This window comes from Crotalus tigris, unplaced genomic scaffold, assembly GCF_016545835.1.
Source record: "Crotalus tigris isolate CLP2741 ecotype Arizona unplaced genomic scaffold, ASM1654583v1 scf7180000018165.1400786, whole genome shotgun sequence".
Classification (NCBI taxonomy): Eukaryota; Metazoa; Chordata; class Lepidosauria; order Squamata; family Viperidae; genus Crotalus; species Crotalus tigris.
In genome coordinates this window covers 6,238-31,782 of record NW_024096859.1, presented here as the reverse complement: position 1 = coordinate 31,782, position 25,545 = coordinate 6,238, and the positions used below count along the sequence as shown (strand labels likewise).

The 25,545-nt window shown below is 35.8% G+C and overlaps 1 protein-coding gene across 1 annotated transcript; it reads right to left on the bottom strand.

Moving 5' to 3' along the window:
* Positions 1-3,462: 3,462 nt before the first annotated feature.
* Positions 3,463-25,120, bottom strand: CNPY1 (canopy FGF signaling regulator 1). The gene is made up of 4 exons (XM_039348628.1): positions 24,996-25,120; positions 10,913-11,116; positions 9,044-9,140; positions 3,463-4,309 (listed from the first exon to the last, which is right to left on the bottom strand). The coding sequence occupies exons 1-4, from the start codon at positions 24,996-24,998 to the stop codon at positions 4,272-4,274; spliced, it is 342 nt and encodes a 113-aa protein (XP_039204562.1). The 5' UTR covers positions 24,999-25,120; the 3' UTR covers positions 3,463-4,271.
* Positions 25,121-25,545: the final 425 nt, after the last annotated feature.

Genomic DNA, 25,545 nt, shown 5'->3' with positions numbered 1-25,545 from the left:
GCAACCCAGTTGTTAAGTGAGTTGTGCTTCATTTTACAACCTTTTTGTCACAGTTGTTAAGTGAATCACTGCAATTATTAAGTAAAATATACAGTCGTTAAGCAAATCTGGCTTCCCCCAATGACTGCTTGTTGGAAGTTGGCTGGGAAGTTCACAAATAATGATCACATGACATCAGAACAGTACAATTGTCATAAGTACATGTCAGTTGCAAGCACTCAAATTTTGATCACATGACCATGGAAATGCTACAATCGTCATAACTGTAAAAAACAGTCATTAGTTGGGGCTATTGTAACTTCCAATGGTAACTGAATAAATGGTTGTAAGTTAAGTACTACCTACACTGCTGAATTTCATTTACTGAAAACAATAAATAGATACATCAGAGAGATATTGTTAGAATTGTCAGAAAAAGGGGGAAAAGTGTTTACAACTATTCAGATCAGCCTTCCCTATCTGGTTGTCCACCACAGAAGTCTTCAGGTTTTAGAATTTCCAGCCAATATGGATCTTACTACCTTAGCAACACAGCAGAGGGATATTTGGTTAGGATAAGCTACTTTATTGCTCTGATTTATATGTAGTCCTCCTACATCCAAAGGCATTTCCCTAGAATGAGGTATCAAATACTTCAAGATGACAGCTTTTGCCAGAAGACTGACACTCCACCATTTTAGAAAGTACACTGAGATGTATAAAATGGCAGGGACTTCAGCTGTAGGGCCCAACTGCTCTCTTGACTGTTTTGAACTTCCAGAAGCTCCTGCCTTCATGCTATTTCCTTGGTTTTTGATGATATGTGCAGTGTTGTTTACAGGGAAAAAGTGATTTAGGAGTTCCACAAAGTACAGTTTTTGAATGAAAACAAGGTGAACGGCTCAGATATTGATTGCGTTACATGTTCTTATGGATGCATAAGAACCATCTTCTTATTCCATGAGATCTAGGAGCAAAGACTTGCTGATGGTCTTCTCCCCAAAGGAATACCATCTGTGGGTACTGTTGTGTCCTGAGCCTGCAAAAGCAGGCTTTGGATGTTGCAATGGTCCTGGGCTGTTGCATGCTGCCCGGGACCAGACTGAGTGGCACCAGCCTGCGCGCATGCGCAAGGCTCAAAAGCACACCATTCTTTGTTACCTTTTGCCCAGGGATTCTATTTAGAGGCAGAGAGGCCTGCAAGCCTCTGAGTTGTGTTGGAGAGAACTGAAGAGAATAAAAGCTGTTATTACCACCAGAATGTGTGCTCTTCTTTCGCCATTGACTCGAGGACTCAATAGGTACCCTATTGACAACTCTATTAATGTGGAATAATGAACAATCACTAGAAAAATTATGTGTCTGCATAATTACTGGAATAGTGCTGTGTTAGTAGTATGTAATGCGCATTACACTTAGATACAATGTATGTAGCAAACCCTCCAATGTATGTAGCAAACCTAATGTATTACAATGTATATTTTAATATGTGTTCCTTTGTTCCTGAGAAAAGGAAAGTATAAAACTGAAGTCTGAACCCGCCCTCAGGGTTCAGAATCACTTGTTGTTATAGCTTCTGAACCTGCACAATAAATCTCTCTGCTAAAACCCTCTGGAATTCGTTAAGAGTCCTTTCGTTTTTCCACAAGACTATAGGTAGAGTCCATTTTTGTGATCCAGTTTTCATAAACCTGGAACACTGCCTCTCTAAAGAGCTTTCATAGGACTATTGAAATCATGGATGACATTAAGATTTGGCCTACCCATGTGGATTGTTTTGGAGTTTAAATGGTTGGAAGTATGTGCTATTTTAATTTTTCCATAATAATGTACGATATATCTCTGAAAGTTGCAGGACTAGAGCAGCATGAATATTACACATTCACACTAACAAATATCTACTGAGTGATTTGGGGGTAACTTATTAGTATTACCCTAAAAATCAATAGTATTTACAAAAGTAAACAGTTTGACACTTTCCATTAAATTTTCTATGTACTAAGTAGGGACCAGATTTCTAACTCTATTTGTCTAAATGAATCCAATTGAAAATCCTTTTTGCTTCTTCTTCATATTTTGGTGGTGTCTAAGCCTAAATTTCAAATTAAAATTCAGGTCTTCAAACAGACTGAAATATTCATTTTTATTCATCAACAGACGCAAAACCATATTATGTAGTAAAAGTATCTAGTTTTTAACAAAAGAAAGTCAATTTTTAACAATGGAAAGAAATTTAATGAGATAACAAATTAGAAAATATTGCCAATGCAAGTGTATTGATGTCTATATTTATATCGACATTGCAGTCCAAACAGATATATTCAGAAGAAAAGCACACAGATTTGATTAGGATTGTACTATAAAGCCATTAATTCTGAATTCATTGAGCAATGAAGGTTTTTGTTTGCATAGAAAATCACTTTCCATATTCAGAAGTATTTCCCACTAATTTAATATATCATATTTAAATATTAAAGCCATAAGAATTAGAGCTCATTGCTGTAAACCTGCATTACCACATTAAGAAAAAGTTGGTGGAATTAAGTTTTCAGTCCATGTGTGTTATTTAAGGCAAAAAAATACTATCCAAACTTAAACATACTAGTTTTAAATTACCTACTGATCTCAATCGGGATTTTCTTATATAGTTTATTCATGTTTATTCATGTGAATAAACCAGGTTAATGATAAAAGAATTTGTTCTTGGTCATAATACAGGTGGCCCGTGACTTACAACCATTTGTTTAATGACTGAAGTTATAATGGCATTGAAAAAGTGACTTCACTATGGCCATTTTTCACACTTATGATCACTGCAGCATCCCTGTAGTCATGTGATCTAAATTTGGATGCTTGGTCTCTGGCATGTATTTATGATCATTGCTGTGTCCCAGGATCATGTGATCCTCTTTTGCAACCTTTTGACAAGCAAAGTCAATGGGGAAGCCGGATTCACTTAACAACCATGTTACTAATTTAACAACTAGAGCAAATCATTTAACAACTGTGACAGAAAAGGTCATAAAATGGGATAAAACTCATTTACCAACTGTCTCACTTAGCAATGGAAATTGTGGTCGTAAGTCGAGGACTTTCTGTACAAACATCCTTACTTTTAACATTTTAACTGTCAAAACAAGTCCACTAGGTTCCTAAGAATCTCACTGCCAGCCTAAACTTTGTAAATATAAAAACGTGTAACAGCTGCCATAGAAAGTTGATTCTATGGCTTTGCCTTTAAAAAAAAAAACAGATTGAAAGTTCATATTGTGACTTTAAATAAATGTCATCTTTTTTCATAATCGTTTATTGTGTGGAAGTTTTCATGTTGACTCAAAAAGACTTGATATACAATGGAAATTTCTCAAACATATTTTCCAATGGAAATAATATAGCCAAGTGTGTGCATGAAATGTTAAACATGCTGATGCATTAGTAGGAAATTACTGAGAAGTAGGAAAAGGAATTGAAAGTCACAATCACTGAAATGAGGAAAACCTTTTTATTATACAGTGTAAGAAACAATAAACAAATATATTCCTGAGTTAGTAATACCTTCCAATCAAATTATTAGACACGGTTTATTGGCGCTAGAATCATGTTTTCCTACCTAAGCTGCCTACTTACAAAATGATTTTTTAAAAAAATTATGACAAGGCATAAGCAGGTACCATATGAACTGATTGGATTGCCCAGCTAGATCAGCCAACTAGATCAATTATTTCATTTTCATTATTCATTCTTTTCCCAAATCCAGGATATAAAACCTGTTGGTGACCCTTTGCTCCTAAGTAAAACAATTTTATATGAGGCACATCAATTTTGAAGGATGGCTTGCATACCTGTTTAGAAAACTGCCCTACCATTGATCTAAAGCTACAGAAAATAAATCAGGAGATTGGTTGCTAATTAGAAGGAACCCTAAACATTTCTCATTTAAAATGGGCGATTCTGTCTCTGGAGATAAATTAGGTAATCATAATCAGCACAAAGTTTAGAAAAATACAACTCACATAGATTTGTAACAGCATTTTTACTCATAATTAACAGTTTTTCCTATGAAAAGCACAGGGATTTTGAGTAGAACTGACACAGCAGCTTTATAACTGAGGATTTCCCCCCCACTAACTCAGTGCAGTATCCGAAATAGACAAGACAAACAGGCATATTAATTTATCAGTCTATATGAAGGCTTGTTATGAAAATTAATGGAAGGTAGAGAATGTAGAATTATTTTAGTTTATATTCTTCATCCAGATGCTGATAACAACAACAACAACATTTGCTGCCTTTTAGAGTTCACTGTGCATCTCAGCTTCTTGACAAAGACCTATCAAGAGAGGACAAAATTAGACACCAATAGAAGGTCAGACAATTAGATTATCTCACAACTACATGTTTATATTTATTCAGGTTTCAGACGCCCTTGATCATGATAGTGCAACAGATTATTCACCATTGTTCAAAAAACCTAAAAACAAAAAACGTATCCTGATACACATTTTGAAACAGAGTTATTGATGTGTTTTTAATATCATTAATTTCATTTTAAGGTTGGCCCAATATATTGGTTTGACACAGTATTTTAAAACAGAGCAACCATATTTTTAAATATAATTTCACGCATAATTATAGGTGTGTTAAGATAAAAAAAAATCTTTGAGGTGAACAGTATCTGTCCATATTTTGGGCAAATTGCTGGCATTAAGACAACAAGCAAATATCTGATGATTGAATCACTATTTAACATGATTGTTCTCTTTCTTTATAAATTAAACAGAATTGTCTGTTCTTATATACACAGCACACAACTTTTCCTTTCAGTATTTTGCTTTGTAGAAGCTATCAAAAAGCTATTTCAATTTAATAAACAAAGAACTTTGGTATAAAAATATTAAATGCTCTTTGTAGAAGAGTCCTGCCCATTTATCTAAAAATCACAGCCCCAGTCTTTAACCAAATTATTGGGAAATAAATCCCCTTTTTGTGCTGCTTGTTTCTGAATCAACAGAGTTAATACTGGCATCTAATCTCTGAACATAAATAGCCTCAGCTTGAATTTGATTCTGTATTTGGCGACAGGAATATGTTTCAGATACCTTAGCAAAAGAGAATAAACAGGGTGTTTTTTTTTCTTTTGTGACATACTTGGGTTTTTCTTATGTAGTCTATTAAAGAGCTCAAAACAGAGATCTGAATAATAAACTAAAATCAGAGTTACAAAATGCCATCAAAGAAAAAATAAAAAGGGCTATCTGAAAGAGATTGTCCTCAGATGACTGCTGCATTTATTCCTAGAAGTTTGAATTTACACAACCCATCACAGAGAAAGATTAATAAAACTCAGTATTTACTAGAAATTTCTGGGCAGGAGGGAGAAGAAAAGATAATTATGAAACTGTAAAGGCTCATTAAAAATAGATCAGTGGAGAGTACATCTTTATCTTCAAATCCCAGAGAATGTTATTAGACTACAGTGAAAATGTTAGCATCATTTGTATACTAACACTGAGATATTGTGTAGGACTTGGTTGTCCTGTCTTGGGCTGACAACCCATTTTGAAGGATAGTCTTAGCAAGCTGCCTAGAAAACCGCTGAATTTGAAAGCTGTACTTTTTGGAGAAATAATAGATGTGCCAAGCTGAGCAAGTGAAATGGAAGCAAAAACATCAGGCTTTTATAGAATAATAGAAGCATTTTTCTACCCTTGTGAGACTTAAAAATGCATGAATGGCTTCTGCTCAAGCTTTCTACATACATAAATAAATTCACCTTTGGGATGAGAATGAAAAATTTCAGCCAAAGAGAATAATTTTTCAGAGTTATGAGCATGTGAAGCTGATTAGAATAATGGAAACTTCTATATTACCTTAAAGATAATCATGGGTTGGGGACAGATAGACATTATGGCAGTCTATTATATTGTAGAAACAAATTAACTGATACAAATCCAACAATACTACATTCTTGACCAACGTCTTAATCCTATTGTTTATAATAGTGGGGCAATGAAAATTGCCCTTTAGGTAAATTAATGTCCACCCAATTTTGTTTAAGTAGACTTCACTGGCACAACATAAATGCTGAGTTATACATTTATACTGATGTCACTGATCCTACAGCAAATTTCACTTTCCAGCAAATGACTACAATGTCTATTAACTTTAGAAACAATTCCTTTAACTGGGGGGGGGGAAATATCCTTGTAAGAACTGTGAAAAAGAATAGATAAATGCTGCTTGGCTCTTTTGATTTCTTCCTGGCAGAAAGAGGAATATAGAGATTTTAAGAGAGATCAAAGAAATCTTTTGACAGATAACTGATCCATGGTTGTCTGTATCAAAAAAAACCAAAACACCCTCATCTTTTTAACATAGCATATGGAAGAGTTTTGGGCTTTTTTTAATGAAACACCAGATGCCAACATCATGTAAACATGGAAGAAACAACACATATTTTCCACCTAAAGGTTGCCTCAGTTTGACAGATTAAGATAGATTCATAATTTATCATATATTGATTTTAATAAGGTTGTGGTGCTCTGCATTTTCCCCTCTCCTGATGAAAGAGGTACATAGATCAGTAACTGCTTTGCAAGGCAACTTTTTTGTAGACTATCGCAAATATGTCACAGCTGCTAAAGTGTACCTTGTAAAACATTTCACACAGACTGTTTATCTTTTGTGCTGCAAAGAAATGCAGACTGACACAATTATGTAGTTACTTCAACTAAGTCAATTTTTTTTCCACAGAAATTTCATATTGGTATGTTATATATTGTTCATTTCAGACCATAAGCTGATGGAAATAACTAATTGCATTTAAAGAAACTTATAATCAAAGCTACGGTATAATATGATTTGTAGAGATGGGAAATGAGTTAGAAACACCCACAGGGTTTCTCTATATTCTACTACGCTTTTTTATTTCTTACATTTATGGGGCAATTTCTGGAAAATGTGATTTTTTTTTCCCCTACTAGTTTGGAGGCAGACATTAGCAATTAAACACAAGTGTTTGGTTTGCTAAAGCTGAACATTTTGATTACAGTAGGATTGGAATGAATACCTATATTTCCTTTTTTTCCTTTTTTGAAACCCTCTCTATGTTTCAGCATTTGGAAGGGGGTGTTTTAAAAACTTTCTACTTACTGAAACAATAGAAAGAATGTATGATTGTTTACTTTTCTTTCTGAGTTTTCTCTTTAGCATGTCAGCCATATTTATAATCCTGTGAGATTTTACAAGGTCAGACAGAAGTACTGATCTTTTCTATTATTTGTTTTTCCTTGTTTTGTGTAAATAACCTGTGCAGGCACTAACAGGAAACTACTATGATGGTCGCCTCCTCCTCCTCCTCCTCCTCTTTCTATTTAGTTCTTCAAGAAGACATTTAGTTCTTTCTATTTAGTTCTTCAAGAAGGAAGGGGGAAGTGAAGAGATGAGAGGGGGATGCGGTCTGGGGGGAAATGGGTGAGCAATGTCGGAATTTGTGTTGTATTTTAACTTCTTATGTATCTGAATTTTTTTTCTTATGATTGTAATGAAAATAAAATAATAAAAATTGAAATAAAAAAAAAGAAGACATTTTGAGGTCTGACAGACTTTCTCATCCTTTTTCATAGTCATTGCAGAATTTTGCCAAAATCCTAAACACGCTTTAGACTATGTAAACTGGCTTAGAGGAACAATCTAGCATCACCGTTCTAAATATTATTAGAGGGAAATAAGTCTCATAGCTTCTAATCAAAGCTCACCAACTTCTCAAACACTATTAAATTGCAGGGAGCTACACTATCAAAATGGGAATACTGCAGTTGTCTTGAATTATGATTTATAGTCAGATAGATGATAAGACATATAGGCAGGCAAGCAGACAGATAGATACTGACCTAACCGAAAGAGCCTTTGTTTTCACTATTAATTGAGAAAGACCACAACTTAGCCTCAGCTTGATTCTATCACATTTATTTATTCATTTATTTTTAAATGAATCCTTTTTATTTAAAGTCATCACCTTGATAAGTGTGCATACAATGCATCCTAAGAATCCAATATATCACATCTTATTTTGTCAAGAATAAGAGAAAGAAAGACAACTGAAAGGATATAGATTGGAGAAAAAGTGCCTTAAAACAAAGGCAAATTTCAAAATGAGATTAACATGCTGGAGGAAATTGACTCATACTATTCTTCTCTTTCTTCCTGCTTATTTCTACCCTTTTCTCTTTACTTTCACGTTGCTTGAAAACTATGGAAGGAAAAGGCAAACTGTACATGAGCTTTAAAAGTGACCATGTGGGACGATTTGTTTCTACTATATTAAGAACATCAATTATATTGTGATCAAGTGACAGGTGAAATTTAAATACTTTTATCATTTATTTGCAATAGAAGATTTTTTTAACAATTACAAATTTCCAGACCATGTAATTATTAATTCCTCTTCTGTATTGTTATGAAATCTTCTAGTACCCATTAATTTGCCCTGTTAACATTAGAACTTATCATCTATTTAAATCAGCTTTTTAAAACATCCAGTCACTCGCCTATTTTTACAATCTGCTCATTCAGATGTGATGGTTTAGCAACTTCATCCTACACATATTTCCTGCTAAGATTCAGCTTGTTTTGTGGTCTTATGCGAGTAACTATCCATAGCATTTCAGTTTACGTTTATTTAGGATTTGGCACAAGAGATTGGATAGTCCTAAAACAACCTTCTTGATTTTAGAATCAACTGCATAAAACTGGAACTCTAGACCTATTAAAGCCCAGAAATAAACGCTTCTAAAAATATACTTGCCTATTCATCCAAAAGAAAACAAATCTTGGTTTGGATTTATTTCCTTTTGGATAAATAGGCAAATATATTTCTTAATTCTTTCACCAACTTTTCTTGGCAGGGCAATGTCCATGCACCTTCAATATAGAAAATATTATTTTCCAAAGTGTTTTTGCTGCATCCCAGCAACACAACATGGATTGTTGGGGGTGGGGGAGGGAGACAGGTGGGGAAGAATTGCTGTTGAGAAAGAAGCACATGTTACATCAGACACAGTACCTGATTTTTCAGTGCACAGCTTGTCAGCCAGAGAGTGTGACTCCCGAGTGATAACTGACATTATTTCATCTTCATACTGTTCTATGATAGTTTCACACTGTAAAGAGGAAAAACAGCAGAAAAGAACTAAACAAGGCCATTTACACAGAGCAACCAAAGGAATATCACGTCAAGAGAGACAATTTGGGGGTTTTTTTTGTTTTTTTTTGCCAAGGCAGCGTGCTTGCCTGATCAGTTGTCCTGTAACAGTATTTAGCGTTAACAAAAAAATAAGATTTCATTATAGGCTCATTCAAATTTCATCTGCTAAAAGCAAATGATGAATGATTCCGCTTAATGCAGGTTGTTTTATGACACAGTTGGTTGAAACGGTTCTAGGCATTGATGCTAATGCTTTGAAATGGATGGATTATCCATCATATATCCAGACATATATAGTATGTGTATATGGAGAAAGAAATTATTTCACTCATCACCAAATACTATTATTTTTTTCAAAATGAAGAAAGCATCAGTGACTTTATATAGCATAAGTTTTATTTCTGATTTTGTCAGCATTGGGCCTCCTCCTCTCACAGAAGCTTTATTTGATTACTTGGCCTTAAGCACTGGTCATAAGCTGCTGTCCCCAAAATCTAGAGAGGATCCCAGCAAGGGAGAAACATTCTATAAGATGCCCTTAAAAATAATCAGGAAGCCAATTTTTATCACAAAAGGATCTGATTCTAACATAAAATTCTACCCCAAAGAATCCAGTTCTTAGGTTCAAATTTCATTCGTGATGTGCATTCGTAAATAAATACTGCTTCAGCATATTAAGTAAGTCTCAATGGATTTTATAATGCAAAAATTGCCTTTGAAAAGTGAAATTTCAAATATAAGTTCCTTAACATTTTTACATGCTCTTTTATGTTTATTTAGAATTTGGCAAAATAGCTTGGATGATCCTAAAACAACCTTCTTGGTTTTATAATCAAATAAATGAAATTGAAGCCAAAATGAGTAAATGATGAGATTTCTGCTGAAATTCTTTATTTGATCATTGTGATAACTGTTGAAGATCAGTTGTTAATTTGGTTAAAGGAACCAACTTTTCTTGGCAAGGAATTTAATTGGCATCAAAATACCCTACAGAAACTCCAGACCTATTAAAATCCAGAAGTAAATTCTTCTAAAATAAGAAGACTTGCTTTCTTTTCCAGAGGTCTAATTTTGGAAGAACAGGCCAATATATTTCCAGATTTCTTTCTTTTTTCTTACAGGCTCATGAGTATTTGTTGATATGTTTGAGGCATAGGCCAGCTCAAGAACAAGACTTTTCTGTCAACTTATTCTAGGCCTCCATTTGAGCTGAGCAAAGTCCAAAGGAAGAAAAGTGGGAAAGATACAATAATTAAACTCCCCACTATTTCAACAGCTATCAGTATTTGAATTAGCAATCTTTCAATCTGAATGCAAAACCTAGCATCACAATTTCATGTTTTCTTGCAGAACAGAGTAGCCAGTTTTTGTCTTTAGATTTATATTGCTGAAAATCATGGAAGGTAAATCAGTAGATCTGTTTCGCTTTTTTATCTTTTATTTAAAAATGATTTTAACTTAAATGTTTGATAATCCAAAGTGAAAACAGAATGGCATTATCCATGCATACTGAGAGAAATTGAGATCTGTATTCCATGGTGTTTCTTTTGCTTTAACTATCCTGTCCCTTTTATTATTATTAAGACATATTAACTCGGGGTCTGAAAAATACCCAAATACTATAAAAGCCTTAAATTTAGATTCAGGGAAGCAAATTAATCTACAGTATTAAATGCAAGGGTCAAAAGAGTTCATCCTCCAAAGTCATCAGTTTATTCTGGTTCTTACCGCATATTTCAAGGGTTTATAAGCATCAGAATAAAAGAAATATTGTTTATATATTGGATATATTTCCTCATCCTTCCTCGGAGCATATCTCTTGAATATCTTTTTCTTAGTTACAGGATCATCCTCAAGTTTATAATCATTCATCCGATCGCATATATTTTCCAAAATGTCTGTTAAGAAGGTCTCTGACTTTGCAAAAGGAATCTAAAGAAAAAAAAAATTTACAGACAAATAATTTTTTCAGATTTTACCAAAGCAAAATCCTGCAGGCATACATAAACACAGAATCCTTAATCTGGATTGACAGTACAGAACAATGCCTCCAGATCTCCGTATCTACATAATTATTGTCTGATATTGTATTACATATATAATTAAAAATGTCAGCTAAATCTAGGATGAGTCTGGAAATAATTAAACGTTTAAGGTGCTAATAAAATATGCTTTTTAGCCTGAAAATATATGTGCCATTGTAAGCTGATTTTTAAGCGCAAGATGTGTTTAATTTTTTTTTTTAAATTGCAGTGGTATATTTTATGTTCAAAACTCAGCCTACAAAGAGAGAAACTTTGTTTTTCAGTTCTCAGTGAAGTCTTAATAGATTCCTTCTTAGAATATGCTTGGTTTCTTTAACCAAAGCAAAGTTTCCAAACGTTCTGCTCCCCCCACCCTCCCCACACTTACGCCGGGCACACACACACACACACACACACACATCCATCCTTCAGTTAGTCTGACTTGCTGTTCGTCAAGTCACTTGCAGCTGTTTAATGCTTCCCAAGGGTTTGGGCAAAGAAAATAATCACTTACAAAACTGTACTTCTCCCAGAATCTACTATTTCAGGTTTTCTTTTCAAACAGCTGGTCCATGTCTTCGCCCTTTCCTCTTCCTTCAGAATTAAGCAAGAATTCAGGGGACACATTTAGACACACACTACCTACGTACTTAGCGAGGGTCTCAGCAGTCAATGCTACAAGGGTCAAAGAGCACCCCTTGCTCTTGGTAACAGAGACAAAAAAACTTCTCTCCCGTCTAGACAGGTCAAGGTGCACGATGCGCCCATCTCTGGAGCTCCTTCCGGAAGAGGGCGTGAATTGAAGCCAAGTGCACAGTAAACAACAGAGCTGCATCTTTGGGCCTTTAGAAGATTTCCCCTCTTCACCCTCTGCTGATCAAAGGAGGAAGTTATCATGACAACCAGAGTCAAAGAACCTGAATCACAAATGAACTAGGTTTTTTCAGTGTTGATATATCCCATCCCTATTGTCTCTTTTCTCACGCAGTATGAACCCTTCCGGTCTCAACGATTACATTACAGAAGGACTTTTATATGTGTGCTCATTTACACAAAGGGGTCCCTTCCTTTACCACCATCTGGCCACAAATCGGGGAAATAAAAGCAGAATTAAAATTAAAGTCCCTTCTTTCCAACCCCTTGTGCATCTCGAAGTAGGCCTTTTTACAATAGACTGTTCTTTTACCTTGTCCTACCTTATAGTTAGAAACCTAAGACCTAGGGAAATAAGATGGCTCAACATTAAAAAGAGAAAACGATTAAACAACGTTCTCTTCCTTGCTTCCATCCTTCCTTTCTTCTTTCTCTTCCTTTATTTGGCAGATGTTCAGAGATAGATTTTGTGTGCCATATTGAAGGCTAAATCATAAATAAAAATTGTTCTACACATGAGCACAGGCATGAACATGGACATGTGTTTGCATGTTTGTGTGTGTGTGTGTGTGTGCATATTCTCATATCTCAAAAATATATTCCTCCCCTATAATATAGAGAATACATTGCAAGTTTCCAAAGACATCAGGTGAAATGTATAGTCTGACACAATTTTTATCCAGCTTTAGGAGTAGGAATGGCAAAGCTGGGTACTTTGATATTACTTGGAAGAACTTCCTGCTAATTTCAATGGAGACTTATTTTTTTTACATGTAAAACATTTGCACCAAGTTGAAACAAAAGCCTTGCCTCCCCCCCTTCATGATACTTTAATGTTTTAAAGGGATGCACTTCTTTATTTTACAAAGTTGGTCTTGAGCTCATTGAGATGAATGATTTGATTTAAAAGATGCCTACTACAATAATGACTTAAATTTAGGAAGTTTGAACTAGGCTGCATCTACAGTATACTCAGATGTTTTTTAGCTATGCGGGTCTTAACTGACTTGACTGCAAATAAATAAGATTAATAATATTTAGGCCCATTTATCACAATGCTTAAACATATCTTCTTCCTGTGTATTGATGGTGAGCAAAGCACTTAAGACTTACTTCTAAGTAGAAGTAAGAGAAGATTGAGAAATTAAAATAGAAGGATGAAGCTATTACACAGAGTGGCTTCAAACTGTGCTGTTTTTCAGAAGACTATTTTAAACAAAAAAAAAGTGTTTTCTGAAAAAGCAGATAGGGTATTTAGCTAAGATTTGGGGAAGAAGGATATTTTTGATGCATATATCCAAGCCAATGAAAGGCGCTGTGGTATCAAACATAAGGGAAAAGTACAACAAACATTTGAGAATTGCTTTAGGCTTGAAGCATATAATTGGATACATAGTAAGGTAATCAGAATATAGGTAAGGCTATACTTCAATCTGAACCTAAAAATCTTTGTATTCCTTTGAAATAAGCATGTATCAAGAGATGCTGAATTATACCAAATACATTAGCACATTTCTGAATATACAAAGTCTTCAAGAAACAGTGAATGATCTAGTCTGATGCCCGACATGTATAAAAGAAAGTTCCTACTCCAAAAGAATGTTTGGTGATACTGATCCTATATAGATATAAGATATGTAAGAATAATTTGTGCAGGCATACAGAAAAAAGAAGTATACACTTTACACACCCCAATATATTTCTGAGGGACTTGCTTGCTTTCATGGCCATTTTCAATAACCTATTTTTATATTTAACAAAGGAGCTATAATAAATAAAATCCTAACGTTTCTTCTCTTCTCTCATCCCCAACTATTTAAAACGACCATAACTAAATTTAACACAAGATATCCAGATGGTTTTCTTGTTTTAAAAAAAAAACTCCTAAGGAGAGTAAACTCTCTGTTAGCAGAGTTTTGCGTGCAAGGAGATACAGCAGGCCAGATTATATCCTCACCAAAATTCATACACACATTAATAGATGAGGTTCTTATACCAATTCAAGATGGGCAATAGCACCCCTGCTTTTGTATAATTTTCTTGGTTCCTGAGTTAAGGGGGCTTCCCTAGAAGGCCACTAGAATTTATATTTCTACTTGTATAGAGTTTTGAGAAAGATATATCAAATAACCACCCGTGCAAAACCACCCCTCCCAAAGTTAAATATACTTTAAAATTGCTTTAATAATAAAATAGAAAGGGAGAGTTGGACAAGGGGCAGAAACCAAAAGCAATTCTATGAAAGCCCTAAAGATTCTGAATGGTGCTTGTCAATAGACAGCTCCCATTGTAATCACCCAGGAGATGTGGGGGCCTCCACCCTGAAAAAGCTGCCTCAGAGATAGTAACCTCATTAAAATATGAATAACAAGTCAGCCGTCATTCAAAAGAAAGAAAGGCATCTTATTCTGCATCAAATTTCGCCATCATTTCAAACAACCACAACAGAACAACACTCCCCTCCAAAAAAAAACAAAACAAAACCCTCCTCCATTTCCCTAACTGGATGTTTGTCGCATGTGGAAACAATGTTAGCAGCAGAGTGGATTAAGCCTAAACATTTTCAAAGAAATCACTTGTGTTGCCAATCTTTTAGAGCATACCCATCACATCTTTTAAAAAAGGGGTTAAAAAAAAAGGAAGACTCTCAAACCAGCGGTCAGATGGTCTTTCCAAGAACGCAAAATGTAAAAGAAGAGGAAAAAAGTTAACATCAACACACCTCGCGGGAGGAAGAATGGAAAGACACAACAATTCCAAGATATTTTAGCCAATTTTAAGCCGCAGGATGGAGAATTCATTACAAGCAACAATGACACCTTCATAACAGTCAATTACATGGAAGCTCATGATCCAGTTCATTACTGTGTCTCTCCTAATCTCATTGTAAATTTCTGCCTTGATAGAGAATGCAACTCGCCAAGAATGCAATTGGGATGTGGAAAGAAAAATAAAAACATAACTGCTACAGATGGACAGCTTCCAAAACCCAGATAGTCCATCAAATATTTCTGAACACTATTTTCCATGCAAGAATTTTTTCCTCTCTTCTATCTAGGTTTCACTATATATGATTTATGCATGCTTGCGAGTGTGTATCTCTACAATCACCTATAAGTAGGCACATCTAGAAGTAGATCCATACAGAAGTGAATAGAAATATACATCTACATTTATCTTCCACGCAGATAAATCACCAGCTTTCTCATTGGGAATAATATTCCAATTTTCAATATTTATTAAGGGTCAGTATTTAAAAATGAAAACTCAATCGTTCACCACCCCCTATTTGCTTTAGGCTAGTGCAGGAGAAACATGAATGCTGAACCACTCAAAAGGCTGATGGGATATATAATTAGCTATTATGTTAATTGAATCCACTGTGAGTTTATTGTATGAGATTTCTTCATATAATATGCAAATGATCTCTAAGGTTTAGTTTTATTAGACAATATAATTAGAAATCCTTTTAAAAGAGAGAATTCTAATGAGGTACAATAAAGGTTAGGAAAATATGTTTGCTATGTTGAGTTACCACCTGGGCTGGCTTAATTAAAATGAAAAGAGAGACAAAAACTTTTGCACACCAACCAAACCACCTCCTGCACATACACATTACACAAATAAAAGTTTAAAACCTTAATTGTTACACTTTAGAAATTTAATTTAAAATAAAATAAATCATTTATTTGTCTTTTACAATCTTTTACCATTGATTCATAATCCAGCAAGGTTTAATTCATTCTCCATCTATATTCTCTAGATTTCTTCTTAAGAGTCCAAGTCATTGGGTTATGACCAGAAAAAATTCTTAGTAATACCTGTTTTCCTATCCAGCTAAAGAGATTCTTGGAAATCCAGACTATATCAATTCTTGACATTGGATGAGAAATGTTTTGACCTGTTTGAGCCTGGCATTTTTAATTTTCATGTTCAATTTTCAAAATAAAGCCACAGATCCAGCTCTATATGCAAGAATAACGGATAGGGGATTCATCTAAAAAACCTATTATTATCCTGTTGATTAAGATATATGATCCAAATAAAGGAAGATACTTTAGTAACCTGAATCAGTTCATTTCCAGTTAGAAATACTGTTGTTTTAAGAACTGGAATTAAACATCTTCCTGAAGATAAAGTAAGCCTGTCCTTGGCTTAGAGTTTCTGGGGCAAACTTTATCCCACTTCATGTAAATCAACCTATCAGTCTTAGAGATGAAATCTTTTGACTTTTCTGTTTTCAATATTGCAGAAACATTACACCAATAACGTTAAGACAGAAGATACAGGCAAAATATATGCTGTTTAAATTTGGGCCTCCCGTAACAGCACCTACGCTGAATTTTATGTATCTGATAAGCATGATATATAAGATGCTGTTATCTGATTTATTTAATATAATATTGGCCATTCTTTGTTTTTAATAAGTACCCTCTGCAAAAAGAAGCTGGCAAACCTAGGAAGAACTATTCCTTAATTTTGGATGCAATGTTTGAGTGGCTTAATTTTTGGTAAGAAGCAATAATCCTGTTAGCATAAAATTCAATTATTGTTGGCAGGTAAAATGAAAGAATCTCTCCATGACTCACACCACGCCATAAAGTGATCCCCTGCTCAAAAACAAAATTGAATGAGTGTGAATATCCTACTGACATATACTTCACATTTTTTAAATTTATATTTGACTTTTTTGGGTAGCATGTAGTACTTATATCAAGATAATCTTTTAATATGATTCATGATCCAACTAAGTAAAATAAAAGTTAACCATTCTCAGCCCAGACTCAACCATAAAATTCCACTGGCTTCTACTGTATGATATGTAATATCCAGTAAGTAAAGATGTAACACATTAAAGAAGAATTGTTTCTTTGCAATCAAGTGGGCAAAGTAATTTAATTATCAGCATCCTCAAATGTACATGATCAGTTTGCAACAGGAAAAACTTCCGAATTTCCAGGTCAGATTTGGACAATAATAAACAGTGAAACACTGATTTACGTGACAGGTAATTTAATTTGGCATAAGAAGACTATCTTGGCTTTGTCTGGAAGCTAAATGTATTCCAATAATACAAAATTCTGCATTCTAGAAGCTGCTAGTTTAAAGAAAAGTAGAACTGTTTATAGTAAGAAAGTTGTGGTTTTCATTCTGTAACAAAAGGTATCACAGCATTACAAACTTTCTCCTCTTTGACAGATTATTTAGAAGTTGCCTAGAAATATTCCAGTTTGTGTATTTTGAAGAGCAATAGGTAATATGTGCATAATAATTCTAAAAGTCCTGGTGTGAGAATTCCATCTAAATTATTTACTTCAACCCTCTACTTCACAATAGCTGTTTAATTCTTTAAAGAACCATACCTTATAATTGCATATTATGGTTTTCTCTCTATAGAGCTGATTCCATCCAACTAAATCAATTGAATACCATACAAAGCTCCATCCATGATTCTATCTCTCTTCCCAGTCTTTATGGGGCCTTTTTCAGTGTATGAACAATAAGGAACAATAATGGTATATCCTTATCGATAGTAGATTCTGCAGTATCAGCTACAAATGGTATCTTAGGGTGACCCATGGCCCTGGCTGACAACTTATAGGAGGCTCCTATCATTTCCAAGAACGAAAGTGAGGCTATCTGATCAGATTATTGATTAGAATAAAGTGAGATTGATTGGTGCTATCCAGCTACAGTGAATGGAATTTCGGTTCCACTGATCGAACATGAGACAAATTAGATTTCACACTGAAGTCTATGGGATATAAAGTTGGTTAACTTTGACTAGTTATGCTGCTGTATTGTCAATACATTTTAACAGCTGATAACATAAAAGTTGTACTGTTAATGTACTATTACACTTGAATAGGAAGGAAGGAAGGAAGGAAGGAAGGAAGGAAGGAAGGAAGGAAGGAAGGAAGGAAGGAGGGTTCTTCAGCCCAATACAGGTAGTCCTTGACTTACACCAGTTCATTTATTGACCATTCAAAGTTACAGCAGCACTGAAAAAACTGACTTATGTTAGTTTTTCACATTTATGATCTTTCCAGCATCCCCATGATCATGTGATCAAAATTCAGATGTTTGGCAACTGGAGTGTATTTATGATGGTTACAGTGTGACAGGATCATGTGATCTCTTTTGTGACCTTCAGACAAGCAAAGTCAAAGAGGAAGCCAGATTCACTTAAAGCTGGTAACTAACTCATCAACTGCAGTGATTCACTTAATAACTGAGGCAAGCAAGGTTGTAAAACGGGGCAAAACCTACTCAATAAAATTCATTCTCACCTAACAACAGAAATTTTGGGCTCGGTTTGTGATCCTAAGTTGAGGACTACCTGTGTACAATTACACATAGCAATGTCTACTTCAGCTGAAATTCAGTTTATTTCTTTCCTGTGCATTGTGGTTGATTAACATACTTACTATCTGTAGTTGTAAGTTCTCTAATGTGAAAAATAATCAAATGAAAACCAAACCAAGTAATAATCCAAATGCAGACAATTTTTTTTCTGCTTCAGCTTTCCTCTTCTGCAAATTTAACATCGATGTTCCTTAAGAGATTTGCTGAAGAGGTCTGAAGTCATCTTTGAATACAAGTAAGCAGTTCTCAGCTTTTGATATCCTCAGGGTTTCTAGGCCAGTGGTTCTCAACCTGTGGGTCGGGACCCCATTTGGAGTCGAACGACCATTTCACGGGGGTCGCCAAACAATGCAGTCCGCCATTTTTTCCCCCTTTTCCTTAGCTGTGCTACTCCCTTTTATTCTATCGGCTTTTGAAAGCCAATAGAAGAGACTCTCTTGAATAGAGTCTATTTCTATTGGCTTTCAAAAGCCAATAGGAATTGTCCAGGCTGTCTCTGCCCTGCTGAGCCCGCCAAAAGTCCCATTCTGCAAACGGTGCTGCACCAGTTGAGTAGTCCTCAACTTACGACCGGTTGAGTAGTCCTCGACTTATGACCGGTTGGGGGTCGCGGCATTATTCTAGGCAGAAGGGCTTCAGGGAACATTACAGCACTAAGTTACTGGGATTCTGAGTGTCTAAAAACCAGCAGATTCCAGACTCCCCATAGATAAGCCACCTACTTACTGTTAAAGAAAGAAAGGGCAGGTAAAAAGCACCTGTTGCACCTTGCCAAATTTCCATATAATACAGTATTTTTCTTTTTGTCATAGTTTTCTTGTAGATCCAGTTAATGATGTCTATGTGGAAATAGAGCCATCTGAATGCACAAGAGAGGTAGGAAACCTTACAGTAGGTGAATTTATTCTAGGCTAGCCCTGAGATTAAAGAAGAGCTCTACAATATATAAAAATTCTCTTAAGTTAAGCTTGATGTTCTGTGATTACACCAACACATCCATGTAGTTTTTTTCTTGCAACAATACAGCAGTGATCTTATTTTTAACAAGAGGGAATTGATTTTACAATCCAGTTCATAGTCTTGCAATTCCTTGTCTTCTCCCATTGGACCTGATCCTGCTTAGCTTTTGAACCCTGGCAAGGCCAATTTGAGACTGTTCCTGTCTGTCTGTCTGCTATCTAGCTATCTACATACTATCTAACTCAGGGCTTTTCAACCTTTTCACCCACTGTACCACCTTTAGGATATGGCAACATCCATGTACCACTAATCGCCTAGCAAGGTGTCAAAAATGATGACCCAAAAAAAGAAAAAAGTGATGAAGTACAGGTAGTCCTTGACTTACAACAGTTCGCTTAATGACTGTTCGAAGTTACAAATGGCACTGAAAAAAGTGCCCCCCAAGCCACAGCTGAGCAAGACACCTGCCTGGCCGCCCGGCCACACTCTTCCTCCTGTCTGAGGTTTTTATTGTTGTGAGCATTTCTGTTGAGGATTGGCAGCGGGGGTGGGGTGGGGGTGTTTGGTTTTTATTCCCCCGTCTGCTGGGTGGTTGCAGCAGGTTTTGGTCACTTCATATGACCCTGGGACACTGTGACCGTCATAAATATGAATCAGTTGCCACACATCTGAATGTAAATCACAAGAGCCTGGAGATGCTACAACATTCCAGCTGATTGGTGCTTCTTCTGGGCTCAGCAGAAGCACCAGGATCAACGCAGAGCTCCAGCTGGAGCCTGGCGCTGATCCTGGTGCTTCCACTGAGCCCTGACAGGGCCAAAGAAGTGTCGATCAGCTGGAAAGCGGCACTGATCCTGGTGCTTCTGCTGAGCCCTGACAGTCCTACAGCTCCAGCCATCTCTCGCTCAGGCTTGCGCGGTGGGGCCACCAATTCAGCTCATTCCCCTCCCCTGCTACCACTTTTCTAGGATGGTCGCGTACCACCTGCCAGGTGCCAATGTACCACAGGTGGTACCCGTACCACTGGTTAAAAAGCCCTGGTCTAGCTATCTACATACATATGCACCTCTTTCCTGATCTGTGAAAGCATCCATTAATCCCTGCATTTATTGGTCCTGCAGAAAAATAAGTTCAGCATCCAATTTTTCCATACTCCAACAAATGACATGGACGCTATAGGAGAGCCTGAGCATGGCCTTCCTTAGTGTAAGGCAGGAGTGTCAAACTGGTGACCTGCGGGCCGTATATGTCACATGCAGGCCACACCCACCTCAGGCAAAAAAGTCATGATACGTCACAATATGTCACATGACATGATCGAGTTTGATACCCATGGTGTAAGGGTTGTTATAAGAAGAAAATGATGAAACCTAAGTATAAAATAACAGAATAACTGAGTTGGAAGGGACTTTGGAGGTCTTCTAGTCCAACCCTCTGCTCAAGCAGGAAATCCTACCATTTCAGACAAAGATTGTCCAATCTCTTCTTAAACACCTCCAATGTTGGAACACCACAACTTCTGAAGGCAAGTTGTTCTGCTGATTAATTGTTCTAACTGTTAATAATTAAAGACCCTTTCATATGAGGACTTCACAACTGTTGCAGAGCTGTTGACCTTGGGCTGAACTAATTTATTTCTTATGGTATAAGTAAATAAGTAAATCTGTCTGTCTGTCTGTCTGTCTATCTATCTATCTATCTATCTATCTATCTATCTATCTATCTATCTATCTATCTATCTATCTATCTATTTATCTATCTATCTATTTACTTATCTATCTACTTAAAATACTTTTATTTTAATGGAACTGTGCAATCAGCTTCCCCTTTGCAGGACCTTCCAGCTTCTTATTTTAGTGGCCATAATTGTTTTTTAAGAGGAAGGGTGACTCGGCAGTTTTGTAACCCTCCTTCATAGGAAATACTTGGATTATTTTTTAGTATGACCAGAAAAAAGCATCTAATGTGAAATTTTAAAAAAAGGTTAAAATTTCTTTCATTTTCCTTTTGAAGGGAAGAGAAGATTTTTGTTACTCTGGGAACTGTGACAGCTAAGAATGGAGCAATGACTAAATGACATGCTTGTTTTTAATATTTAGCATTCATAGACTGGCAGAAAAAAAGATAATTACCAATAATATTCAAGCTGCTTTTGAAAGATTTGTAAGTGGAAATGGTAGCAATGCATAAATGCCAGAGACTAGATGTTGCAAATAGTATAATCTGGAATATAACCATAATCTGTTTGCAAAATCTTTCCTATATTCCAATTTTACCACTGAAGTATCACTTCATTAGCAGTATTTTTCAAACCTGGCAATTTTAAAATATCTGGACTTCAACTCCCAGAATTCCCCCAGACAGCATGCTGTGACTTTTACTAACAACATATTTATTTTCGTAACATGCTGGCTAAGGAATTCTGGGAGTTGAAGTCCACACAACTGAAAGTTGCCAAAGTTGAAAAACACTATTTTACAAGATTCACCATCCTTATGTAATTAGAGATACACATTGTATTGCAAACATAAACAATCCCAGCAGTTACATAGTACAATACTTAGGCTGTGCTCAACGAATGAACCAACTAGTACAGGTTTTTGAGACACACAAATGGCTGACCTGCCCAGTGAAAAAATACATCAGAGCAAAACAATAGTATTTGCGAGAAGACTTAAGATTTTTTTTCTAAAATAGACAAAGCAACAATAATATTTTCAAGAAGTGGCCTGCATTTGGCAGCTGCAGTAGCCAAAGGGCTGAAAGGGGAAGGAAGAACAACATCTAAAGAAACAGACGCAGAAGCAAGTAAGGGGAAAAGCACAAACAGAAGAATATAAAATTATGCATGGTACGGTATGAAGAATGTAGGGAGAAAGCAATTTCTCTCTTTTTCTTTCCCTGAATATTAAAACTTGAGGTCATCTATTAAAACAAAGTGTCAGGAATACATATGTATGTGTACAGGCGCACATCCACACACACACACACATGCACACAAAGGCACATGCATTTTCTCACCAGTTCTGACCTATCCCAGTTCACATCTGGCCTGCGATGGGCTCCACCTTCTGGCCTTCCTTACGAGGCATGGTATTTTTTGAAATTAAATGTTCTCAACCCCAGCCTTCCATGGGGAGATCGCAGGCCCCACTCCTTCCTAAAGACACAGGGGAAAGAGAGGCCAGTCCTACGTTGAGCATATTGTGATAGAAATCTTCTGGCATTTTCCTTCTGCAAATGTAGAAAGCAAATGCCCACTCTTGCCCATTATGCAGAAGGAGCCAGCTGGCCATGGATGTGAAAACCCAATCCAGGATCTTTGTATGGCTTGTGGATAAGAACACAGACAGCTGAAAGGAAGAGGGATGAAAGGTTTGCTGACATTCCACTCAACCTTAGCCATCCTTTATTCACCAAAAATAATGGTGAACTGCAGGGGACTTGGCGCATGACCCCATTCATCCATCCCCTTTTGCTAGAGAGAGAGAGAGAGAGAGAGAGAGAGAGAGAGAGAGAGAGAGAGAGAGGGAGCATTTAATGTGATTCTGGTTGCCAGCAAACTTTCTTCCGGTGATCACGCATGAAAGAAGAGGAAAAAGAGTTTGCTCCCGTAGGCATTTGCATAGCATTAGGTAGAGCTTGTTCAAAGGATTACGTTCTTGTTCGAGACTGAGCATTGCAGACCTACACTGGAAATACATCATGAATGAGAGGAAGGCAAATCATTAATAGCAAGACATTCGCCTAATGGCACCTATATCTCCACCAGAATCTCATCTTCCAAAGGATTCTCATTTGGCCTGCCTTGCACTTGGTTAAAAATAGCAAATCTAATGGATTTTCGAAATTTAGATATTTAGAAAAACAGAATAAATCACACCTTTTGGAAGAAATGTGACCCCTTGGAAGAATGAATTCATAAGCTTGTGAAATTTGATCATAATAGTCAATGAGATAGAGAATAATAAATTTTCATCTGCGGCATCTCAAGGACTCCTGTCCAGATGATTTATAAAAATATTTCCTTGGAAAAGGTGACGGAAATATTGGCTCAATACAGAAATTATATTTAGTGTCTTTGAGTGCTGTTCCTAAGTTAAAAGCTTATGGACTCTGGTCATAAGCCATCAAAATCATTTTGGGTTATTTTGTCCCTTTTGATTTGTTTGTGTTTGATTAACCTAAGGCTTAGAAGAGATCCATTTGGGGAAAAAAATCATTAAAAAATCTTAATCAGTCACCATTTAAAAGAAGAAGAAAAATAATATGCCTATAAATAAGAAATGGTGTGAAAAGGGCTGAAACTCAACATGGCAAAATAATTCACTGCAAAAAGAACTGCAGTTTGAAATTTTTAAAATGCTTCTAAGGTGTATTAATTTTCTTTAGTTTTAATGTTCATTTTTTTACATGAATTGTTATAACTAGTTCATGTGTTAAAGCAAACTCATTTTACCAAAAGCAAACTCTTTCAGTGTATTACATATGTTGTTGAATTGAGTGTTTTAATATTGCAAGCTGCCTTGAGAAAAATACAGTATTAAAAAAGGAGTTAAAATATATATTTAACAAGAAAAATCATAGGAGAAAAGAAGGAAAGCTGGTGGAAAATAACTTATAAAACCATCCTTTGTAATGTACTAGAATATGAAAATCCTTGGGTGTTGCAATTTGTAATGTATTTGAGTGTCGGTGTGTAATCTATTCATTGTTACTATTTTATTGATGAAAAAGCAAGAAAAACATCCTATAAATAAAGTTATCCTATTTCCTTCATTATAATAGTCTTGGGATTTCTTTAGCTACTATTATCATTCTTTTTCTTAAAGTTTTACCATTATGTCACATTATGTCATGTTTATAACTATTGTTTTCTTTTACTAGTTAAAATTTCCTTTTTTGTGGGCATATCATTTGAACATATATAGTCTGCAAATAAATAAGCTTGTGACAAAATATTGTGTCTCCCCTCTGTCTGTGGCAAAAAAGTGTAAATATATAAAAGAGAAGGGAAAAAGCCACCTACTTTTTGTGATTTTCTCTTCTGCAAAAACTTTCTATCCCAAATGCAATTTCATTTTAAGACTTCTTAAATTGTAACCTCATTTGGAAAATAGGCATCTGACTGCTTCAGGTTACCCCTTCCACTCTTTCAGCTTTTGCTAAATTGGATGGGAACAACTCCTCCATTCCCTTTTAGAATAAATATTTTGAACCCAACTTGCATTCCTTCACATTCTCCTGGAGAGAAAAATACAGCCAACATTTCTGGACAGACTTATCAGCTATCACTTAAGAGAGACAAAGCGGATTATCACCCCAGCTGTCAAGGAAGGCAGGTGTCTTACACAACATTTACAGGTAGCAAAGGTCATGTTCCTATGACAGCCTTGGGGACTGGACATATTTCTCCAAAGAATTATGTCCTCTGCCGAAATAAACAGAGACTAATGATTGATTTAAACACTGAAAACAACTTCATGAAGGAAGAGAGGGAAAGAAAACCCCAGACTGAAAGAGAAGGAACATCAGAAAAAGATTTCTATAAATGCATTGATCTAGAATTATTTTTTTGCTCAGATTACCATCTCTTCTTCTGAATTGTCCTCTTTGCCACAGGAACATTAGTTTTCCAAAAGCCAGGCAGGTAAACAAGATATAAACCTCTCCAACCTTGTAAATATGCATACAGGATAGTTGCACAGCCAAGTTCTCTCAGGAGTGAGCATCTGAGAGTTTCTCCCACATCTATGATTCATAGTTTGTGTAGGTACAACCCTCCACACCCATCAGTCCTCTCATAAAAGCTTTTTCCGAACTACAGGAGTGCTCAACTTATGACCACAATTCAGAACAACATTCCTGTTGCTAAGCAAGACAGTTAAGTGAATTTTGCCCCGTTTTATGTTCATTCTTGCAGTTTTTAAACGAATCAATGTAGTTGTTAAGTTAGTAAAACAGTTTTTAAGTAAATCTGGCTTGTCAGAAGGTTTGAAAAGGAGATCATATGACGCCGGGACAGTGCAATCATCATACCGTATTTTCCGGCGTATAAAACAACTTTCTAAAGCATGCAAATCATCTCCGAAGTCGGGGGTCGTCTTATACGCCGAGTCGTCTTATACGCCGGAAAAT